Here is a 9,783-nt window from a genome sequence, read left to right on the forward strand (position 1 = left end):
CTTCTGGATTTTTCCACCCCCACATTCTGCATACGTGCTTGGAAGATTTTTGCCACCTCCCAGCTGGAGGAACAAAGGAAGGAATCCCACACATGACTCTGTGCTGCAGAGCTGGCACCAGCCACACGCAGCCCCCGCAGTTTGTTATTCATGTTAGAGAGAAGACACCAAAAATTATGCTTGATTGGGTCTTGCCAAATCACAGTTGGCCAGCTCAGGATGCTGTCATTGTGAGGAGACTGGAAAGGCCAAAATTGGCAATACAGAGAAGACCATTTGGCAAATGGTGTGTCATTCTTGGAACCTAGGTCTGTAATTATGTCCTGTCTCCTCTTGAGAGGAGATGCCAAAGTTCCAGCCTTAGCAGGTGGTTTGTAACTGAGTGGAACAAAACAACAGAGAATGGTGACTGTTAACAGCAAAAACATATATGTGGACCCTGGTAAAATTCTTGAGTTAAGAGATGAAGACAGTGGGGAGGGAATTATATGGAACCTGGATGAGGATGCCCAGCAGGCTTGGTGGAAAGAATTATACCTTGAAAGGGAGGAAAGGCTTTTTTTTCCTAAACTGTACATTTACAGAATATGTTTGGTTAAAAATGAAAAATACAACAGATTTAATAATATCATGATTTGTTGCTATAAAAGGTCAACACAATGCATTAGAAGGGAAGGTGTGGGACAAACTGCATTGGTAGATTTATTTGCTGGACACTTTACACTTTCAAAGCTGCTTTTTGGCCTAGAATGTCATGTCATCCACGGAAAAAGCAATCAGGAGCACATGCATGGCTTTTCATCCTCTGCTGCTGACTTATCATGTCAATTTGTCAAGTGATTTATTGTCTGGTCCTTTTAGAGAATAATTGTATCCATTCCCAAAAATGAAAAGTGGTTTAGGATGTCTAGATTTCTTTTAGAATATCCTCAATTCTGGCTATTGCAGCCTGACAGAGACATTGACTCAATGCCAAATTCTGGTTCATAATGAAGAGTAAGGGAACTGTTTGGAATTAAGGTGTCTGGATACAAAAGGGAATTAATGACCAACTGATGTCCCTATCTCCTGGGTTCAGAGCACATTCTGCTGCTTTCCTGTGAGTGCATTCTTTTCACATTCTTGTTGCTGTTTGTAAATAAATCTCTCAGACTAACGGCCACTTTATTTGCATTCAGTCTCACATGAGAATTGTTCATAACATTCTTGTTTTTCTTCATGTGTTTTACACTGTGAATAAAGTTCTTTTTGAGAGGACTAGAACTCTTCTATATCCCAAGCACTGAAATTTTCTCCTCATCCTTTCTAGAGCAGGGAATGAAACAGAGAAATTGAGCTAAAATGCTTCCATTCTTTCTGTAGTTACACTCTTTCAGTGTTACTTCACTCACCCTTATTGGAGATGGCTCCATCCTGTAGGACAGTCCTCAGCTCCAGCATGTGCAGTAGTGTCACCTCCAGCACTGGGCTGGCAGCTCCTCTTTTCCATCCCTGCACAGGAGCCAGGCTGAGCTGTGAGAGGGGCACAAACACACGGAGACCCCCAGAGTCTCCCTGCTAAAACACACCCAGTGACCTGTTCTTTTGAGTCCCCGTGAGCATCATCCTTCTGGGACCTTGTGTTGTGCTTGGCTCTGCTGAGGCATCTCCTCACACACATTTTACCTTCCAGGTCTCTGCAGAGTGAGTGTGAATTGGTGATTTCTTCTTTTCACCGTCAAGGTTTAAGCCTTGAATGTCAGAACTTGCTTGCAGGTTGTGTTTGGCTCCAACTTTTCCATTATCAGTAATGTGGCAGTTTAGAAGTTGCTGCACAAGCTTCGACTGTTTCTGGAGCTGATTTGCGTGTGTGCACAGCAGTAGGATTTTATGTTGCAAATTCCCTGTAGTCTTTTGGTATAAACTAGTGTTTCTCCCACAGTGAAAGGTCATGGATAAAAAGAGAGCTGGACATTTAAATACCAAATGCCTTGAGACCCACCCCAACTGCTGCTACCTCTCTGTTGGATTTATGGAGAGCAAAGTTGTTTGCTGGGCAGTTGTCTGCAGTAAATATTAAAATGTGGTAGTTTTAGCTACAGACATGCATTATATTTTACTGAGTTCTAGAAAAAGCTTTTCATTACAAACTAAATAGTGCTGCTTCATGTCTCTGCTCCTTTGTGTAGGTGTAAATAATTTGTGTTTATTTTCTTCTAATGTTGCTTTTTGGTTGTCAGAAGGCACAGGTTGCCTTAATCTGTAAATTTGGTGGTGTGCAGTGCGAGCACAGCCCTGTGCCTGAGCCTGGGACAGAGTCTTGCACACAAATACACTTCAAGCTTGGGAGGTTGGAAGAAAGAATGAGCCCCATACCTCAGATATGGGCATAAACTCCCCAAGTTCAAATTCTGTTTCCCCAAATCAGATGGGATCTCTGTTATTTTTGCTCTTTGGAAAACATTTCCCCCCTTCCCACTCAGTACACAGAAATGGAATTTAATACCTCTCTTTGCTGAAGGTAGGTCAGGTGTGGGAGTAAGCAGGATAAGAATTGATAGGAATTGCAGAAGATTGATCACTCCCTCACTCACCAGCATGGCCCTGCTGCCTCCCCAGGGTGTTTGGGCAGTACAGCAAGGTCAAACACCCACAGATGCTGTCACTGACACAGCCTGGGAGAACATGGAAAGGGCTGTGAGAATAATACGAGATCAGGCCAGAGGAGTGACAGCAAGAGGAGAACCCCTGCCAAGCCTCAGAGCATAAATTGCCCAGGCTCCTGTGTGGAAGGATGAAGGGTGTGGGGGACATTCAGCTTCTACTGAACATACAGTTCCATTTTAAACCTCACACACGTTTGGTGGGTGGTTGTTTCAGGAATCCTGTTCCCTTCACTATTACTGTGTCTCTTTTCCATCTAAGTGACTAATTTCTTTGCCCCTCTCTCTTAGATCTCCGACCTGATACGACAAAGCACAAAGGAGTCCCCAGTCTGGGAGTTCCTCAGCCTGGGTTACGCTCTCATGCTCTGCCCGTTTGTCGTTGTCCTGGGAGGGATGTTCTTCCTGGCCACAGCCCTCTTCTTCCTAAGTGACCGAGCTAAAGCTGAACAACAGTGAGTAGCCTGGCTGTTGGGAATGGGGAGGCACCACAGCCTGTTTGCTCTCTTGAACATTATGCTGGTACTCTTCCCCTGGCTTTGGCCCTTCCAGGTAAAGGATGTTGGGTTGTGTGTTAAGAACTTGGGCTCAGCAGAGTGCATGAGGCTGCACGAAGCACCGGGGCTTGGGTCATGCTGGCTGGGCATCCTTTACACGCTTCTGCTCTGGTGGATCTCAGTTGTTGGCCACATGGCTCGGAGGAGAGCACAGGCCCCTTACACCCTTGCCTGAGCATGTCACAGCCCAGGCTGTCCATGGTGAGGGGCTGCTGTGTGCTGGAACTGGTGGAGTGAGAGGTGAGGAGCAGCAGGTGCATCCCAGAGCTTGGTGGTCAAGGCTGCGCCCGCCCGCCTCCATCCCTGGAGCCCGCTGACCACCTCTGGCAGTCAAGAACACGAGGCAAGGAAGAAGCTAGCTGTGTGTGGGAACATGTGCACTCAAGGGTTGCTATGATAAAGAGTCTTTCCCAGTCCCTTCTTGCAGCTTTGTGAAAAAAAAGCTACTGTTTTTCAGTAAAGAAACCGATTCGGATCATCTCACGGTTGGCAACTACAGTAATTCGGAAGACGCTTCCACATGACATACAAACTTCTGGGGTTAGTCTCTTTCTCATAATTGTTGCAAAATAAGAGTTACTGTGTGTAATGTCACGCTGAATATGTGGGTAGGTGACTAGTCTGGTGTAGGCTGTAAGTTGCCTTTGCTTTTCCCCCTCCAGAGAGTGGCAGCCTTGTTTTACTTTGAGGAGAAGGGCCCTGGGATATCTCTCTAGGTATACTACACATAGAAAGAAAATCAGGTTTTTGGAGTTGACATAAGTGTGTGAACAGTTTGGGTGATACTTTCTGGCTCTCACTGTCTTATCAGATGGATGAAAGAGATTTGGAAGCAGTGCCACAGATGGTGCTGTGGCCCTGTAAGTGCAGTTCCACCTTCCTTTTAGTAGCATACATAAATATGCTATCCAAAGAAATGAGAACTTCCTCTATAATGAGATGTTTAATCATTGTAGAAAAACAAGATCTCATGTCATAAGGATCAGAAGTCCTACAGAGCTGAACTTCAATGTGGCTTTGGGGACACAGTGACGTGTGTGCCTGGTTTGTTATCTGCATAGAAGGGTTTTAAATGGCAGGAAGTTGGAGATTAGATGCTAGGAAAGACTTCCTAAGAGAAAAAAAAAAGAAGTAAATCTTACAGCAGATTATTTGGGGAAGACATGAAAGCTTGTTTCTGATGGCCTCCATGGTATGGCATGAGGCAGGAAGGTGGGATCTGCTCTCCAGCTTCTGTTCTCTCTCCAGCTCATGGATCTGCTCTCCAGCCCTGTTTTGTGCTTGTGCTGTGCTTGTGCACATAAGGTGTACATGCCAGTCCAGGCAGTGACCACCTGGAGACATGGAAAGATGAACATAAATTTCTGGGTGCTCAGGGTGGCCTTTTTACTGCAAGGAGCCAAAATTCCTATTTGGTGTCAGTGCAGCAGATGAAACCCCCTCTGTAGCATTTTCCTTTGCTCAGGGCACTCACCTGATTATAGGAAAGCTTCAGGGCTTGTCTTTCCTGTGTTCAGAGAGGAGAGTGCTTGTTCCACTTCTAACTGTGGTGAGTTGTGTCCCTTTGTATCACACGTGCTGCCAGTGTGGCATGATAGCACCTCAGGTGGTGAAGGACTGGGTCAGGATTCAGATAGTGATGAGCTCCAGGTCACTCCCATTTTTTCAGCATGTCAAGCCCACCTGGACCTTTATGCTGAGCAGGGCACTGTGGTATCCAGCTGTTCTCAGCTCCAGTGGAGACCTCAAGGAAGATGGTTTTAGTTGGCTCAGGAGACACCACAGGTCACAGGCTGGGTGACTCTGCTTGGCTGCCAGCACTGCTGTGTCTTAAAGCCCCAGCTTTTGCAGCAGTGTTAATGTGGGAGGGAGATCACATCCACACCTTTAATTGCTCCTGCACAAAAGGGATCATTCCTCTGTTGCTGTCTCCCCTTAGCAGCTCTGGTTGTACTCTACCCACACCCAGAGCAACCAGCCTCCCAAACAGCCACTGCTCCATTCTTAGAAGAAAAACATTCAGGTGTCAAACCTGGTTTTGTTTCTCTTTCTCTTTTAGCATCATTCCCTTTTCTGACTCACATTTGTTTATGAATCTTGTATTAGTCAGTCACAGATATTTTATGTTGCAAACTGGGGAGAACAATTGCCATATATAATGATTAACAAAATAATTTCTCTCAAGTGACTCCTAGGAAGGGTACTCTTTCTGGGGTGTGCCCACTCCTATGGTAAAAATACACTGGCATCCTGCAGTGAGATTCCTGGAGTTCAGCTTCACTCAAGTTACTGAGGAGTGAGAGTGAAATAAGAGAGAAGTAAGGCTGGAGGCTGTGGAGGGACCCATGTGCAGCAGGGTCTGTGCTGTCCACCAGGTCCTGTCTGCCCTCACCAGCAGCTTCAATGGCTCCTCAGAATTTATGGGGCAGAATTTATTTGTCAGTATCTCCGTGCTTGCCTGTGAGAGGAAAGGTAACAGAGCATTTTGCTATTAGCAGATAAAAACTCCACGCTGGACCCCAGATCCACCATCCAGCTCCCACCTGTCAGGCCATCTGCACTTGGCAAAACACACCTTTGGCAGAGACTGTTTTCTGCCCAGCCAGTCCTCCCTTCCATCCTACCTATTACTTGCTGGGTACAGAGGAATTTCTATTTCAGGATGCCTTGTTTTCCCTCTACAGTCAGTCCTGCTGCTCAGACAACGGGAGTTGGAAGCGGGCTTTGCCAAAAGAAATCAATTAACCTGCGGGAATCGCGAGCGCCGGTGTCACACGCCAGAGATTAAACCCATCCATCAGTGCCAGGGTCAGGGCACAGGGCAGCTGTCACCCACCCCTCCAGTGAACTCACACGGAAGCAGAGAAGTGGAACACTGCTCTCACAGCCTATGGAACTGAGCTGTCCCTGCTTTAGTTCCCACACTTCTCTGAAATGTAGTTCAGGGATTTATGGCTGGGATTTCTGTGTTTGTTTCTTTGTGTAACCGTCTCTGAGAATTTGCTTAGAAATAATTTCTTCTTCCAGGCAGGGCAGATACCAGGATAGCAACTCTTTCCTGTAAAGCTTCCTCCAGTTTCTACCACACTTCCTTTCAAAAAAGAATTTCCAGGCTTTCACACTACTTTTATCATTGTCACAATTCCTGGCATATTTTGTACTTTTTTAGCACAGGATTTCCAGTCAACAAGGCTGCTCACAAAATACTAATGAAAAAAAGTCTTTCTATAGCAAATTTTTTTACACACCATTTTTTTATTACCATTTTCATGCTGCTTCAGAAGTCTGACAGCTTAAAGAGGATTTTAGAAAATGTAGTACTCGCAGAGAACAGAAAACAGTACATCTCTCTGTGCTAACAATCCAATCATTTTGGGCACTAGTTCTATAACACAAATTTAATCCCACCATTCCAAAGCAGTAAGAAAAACAGTTAAGAATGGGTTCTGTAGGAGGTCTTAGGCACTAGTAATGATAAATACTTCAATTGCTCTTTAAACCACTCAACTACAATTCTTTCTGTGATATCACTTGACTACCTCTTTGTTTCTTTCCTGCTCTGCACCTCTGCAGAGGGTTAAAGCAGTTGTATTTTATTTCCAAACATCAGCACTCTGAACCGTAATTCTCTTACCTGCTTGAGGAATATTGGTGAGACCCAAGCTAGATTTTAGACTGTCTGGAAGACAATAAAGTCTTGCCATGGCAGAGCCCTCTGAAGTAGATCAAAAATCTGGTAATTGCACTTTTAACCTCAAACTCCATCCCAGGTACCTGTGCAGCCCTGCCAAAGAGTTGTTTCCAAGGCTGGGAGCAGTCCAGGTTCTTTACTCCATGGAATTAAAAGCACTGCTGAGAGTTGTGTCTGTGGTTTGTGCTCATCCCCCTCCTCACTCACAGTGTGGAGGACTGGGACAAACAAAGCTTCACCCTGGGTGGCTGCAGAGGAAAAGCCTACATTTGGTACTTGCTAGAAGCTCCATCAATAATTAGGAAAAATGTGGGGGGTTTTATTATGAAAAGGGATTTTAAAAAGTCCTTTTCCCAAGCTGTGACAACTTTTGGGTACCTGGGATATAAATCACCGTAATTAGTGTGTATCAGGATCCTTTCCTGGACAGTGAGTGCAGTGATCCTGCAGCCCTGTCCCCATCCATGGCCACTGCCAGCTACTGCTGAGGGAAAACCAAATTCACCTGGATTCTTCCTGAAAAATCACCCTGTGCAGTTGTGGGATACTCTGCTCCTCAGAGGATTTTGTTGTTTTAACTTGCTGGGGTTCTTTTTACCTTAATCCCTAATTTTACACCTGAAATCATTAAATGTTCTGGGTTTTTTTGAGAGGCATGAAAAGTTATTTAGGATGGGTGTCCAAGTTTTGTAATGGCTCAGTCCCTCTCTGCATGACAGAGGCTGGGTATTTTCACCAATGCAGATCAGGCAGTGGGATACAACTGTGGATCCCTGGTGCAGCCAGAGCAGGAGTACACAGCTGAGCTGCACCGATGCAGCTGTTCAGAACAAAAGAATTTAAGTCTTTAAACACTGACCACTCAGCACTTGAGAGCCTGCAAGCCTGAATGGTTCACCCCTTTGTTTGTATAGTAAGAATCAGGTTATTTAAACAACTCGAGCAGGGATTTATTTTCTCCTAAAATGAAAATTAAGCATTTAATAATAAGAAAAATTTACTCTTAATACCTTTGATCAGATGTGGAAGTTCTTGGTGAGTAGAAGTGCTGGTGGACATTTCATTTTAAAAGTGGTGTGTACAAACACTAGGAAAAAAAAATACTCTTTACAGAGGAGATAGAAAAATCCACAAAAAGAACCATCCCTAATCCAGACACTTCTGCTGTCTTAAACATGGCACATCTTCAAATTGCATTACAGGAAAATGAGAATAATCCATTTTCAGCCACTTTCTTCTGCCTCATATAAGGCTTATTTTTAGCCTTTTGCAGAACTGGATATAAAATTATCTCCTAGTTCTCCTATTGCAGCAATTTGAAAGTGTCTGACCCTATTTTTGCTTTGCAGATTCTATTATGTGGGGCAGGAGAAGGACTTACAGACTTGTCAGCCTTCCCTTTCTCTCATTTTTCTGTGGCAGCAGTTGGAGACAGAAAGGACCCACCAGGTGACCTGATGTTGTTGCCAGCAAAGCCCAGAGTCCCCTCCATTAACCATTTCCCAGGTATTAAAGTGGCAGCTGACTGATGCTGAGTGTGCTCCATTCTGGTAGTTTGCATTGCCAAAAAGAGCATTCTTTCTCTGAAATAGCTGGAGCTGTATCACAGGGGGTTTTAACAGGCTGGACACTTATTTTAGAGAGACGTGTCAGTGCTGCATTGAGGCAGAGTTTGGATTTGAGGATTTTAGGAGCTGCAAGTGGATTTTAACAACTCCCAAAAAGGGATATTTGCTCACTGCTTACACTCAATTGCTTCTGGGGAAGAATATCATTGCTTCATTTGTTTTGACTTTACAAAAGAACAATAATTAAGCATTTCCTACAGCAGTAGAAACTCACAATATTTTTTTTAGCCCAGCTAAGATAGCCCTGGTCTTTGAAGCCACATGAATTTACAGCAAAAAGCCCAGATTAAGATGCAGAGGATCTGTGGTGATGGAAGGAGAGAGGCAAGGAGTGAGTTTTGAGTATCTGAGAGTGGCATGATAAAAACTCACAGACTGCAGATGGAACAAGATTAGACTATTAGATGGTTTATATGGAACCCATGTTAAGAATATGAAGGGGAGAGGTGATGAAAATGTCAGCAGTTCTATTATGGGTTGAAAAAGCTCCTTGTAGAGCTGTTGGTTTGCTCACCTGTTTACTGGCCATGTTTGTAAATATAAACAGAGTTAGCAAAACCAAGAATGTAACAACTTGAGACTTGAATTTTAAATGCTGGTTTGCTGCTGCAATTGAGAGCTGCTGGTGTCGTGCAGATGGAAAACAGTGTCATCAGGAACAATTGCTGATTTGTTGTCTCACTTTAGTCAGCCTGCAGATTTCCTGCAGGTCGGGTGGGGAGGTGTCAAAGGTCAGTGTGGTTGTTCACAGGCAGTTTGAGCTCAGCTGTGGTCCTTACACAGTGTTTGGAATGCACTCTTGGCAGCAGGAGCTTTGCTCTAGCCCAGGCAGCAGGATGGGACAGCTGATGCTGGCACAGCTCTGGGAACCCCCGAGCTGCAGGCAGAGCTCTGGGTTCTCCAAAACCACCCATTCCCCACCAGACTGACCTTCCTAAGTTCATCCCCTGTGCCACAGAGAAAGGAAAACTATATTCCTACACTATTCCTAGCTACTCAGTGCTCTCCCACAGCAAGAATGGAACTTCTCCATGTGTCTTATGCTATAGGAAAGCCAAAGCTCACTTTTCCAAGAGCTCCAGATCAAGAGCTACGTGGGAGTCCTCCTGCTGTCTTGCCTACTGATTCTGCTGTGAGCCCCAAGAAGCCAGATGTTGTCACTAAAACACTCATCAGCTGTAAAACAGGATTGAAGGCACTTCCTCACAACCTACAAGGGGCACTGAAATCATCTGCTAGCAATGGACTCAGCATGTCAATAGGTA

The 9,783-nt window shown here is 44.8% G+C and overlaps 1 protein-coding gene across 1 annotated transcript in view; it reads left to right on the top strand.

The window, feature by feature from the left end:
- The window catches only part of LOC134052530 (sphingosine-1-phosphate transporter SPNS2-like), a 113,634-nt gene extending 110,533 nt beyond the window's left edge, over window positions 1-3,101 (top strand). The window contains exon 11 of the mRNA XM_062507020.1: window positions 2,934-3,101. Coding sequence (XP_062363004.1) covers window positions 2,934-3,101 — 168 coding nt within the window. The remainder of the gene's footprint in view (window positions 1-2,933) is intronic.
- The last annotated feature ends 6,682 nt before the right edge of the window (window positions 3,102-9,783 follow it).

The sequence above is a fragment of the Cinclus cinclus genome, chromosome 22, assembly GCF_963662255.1.
Source record: "Cinclus cinclus chromosome 22, bCinCin1.1, whole genome shotgun sequence".
Taxonomy (NCBI): domain Eukaryota; kingdom Metazoa; phylum Chordata; class Aves; order Passeriformes; family Cinclidae; genus Cinclus; species Cinclus cinclus.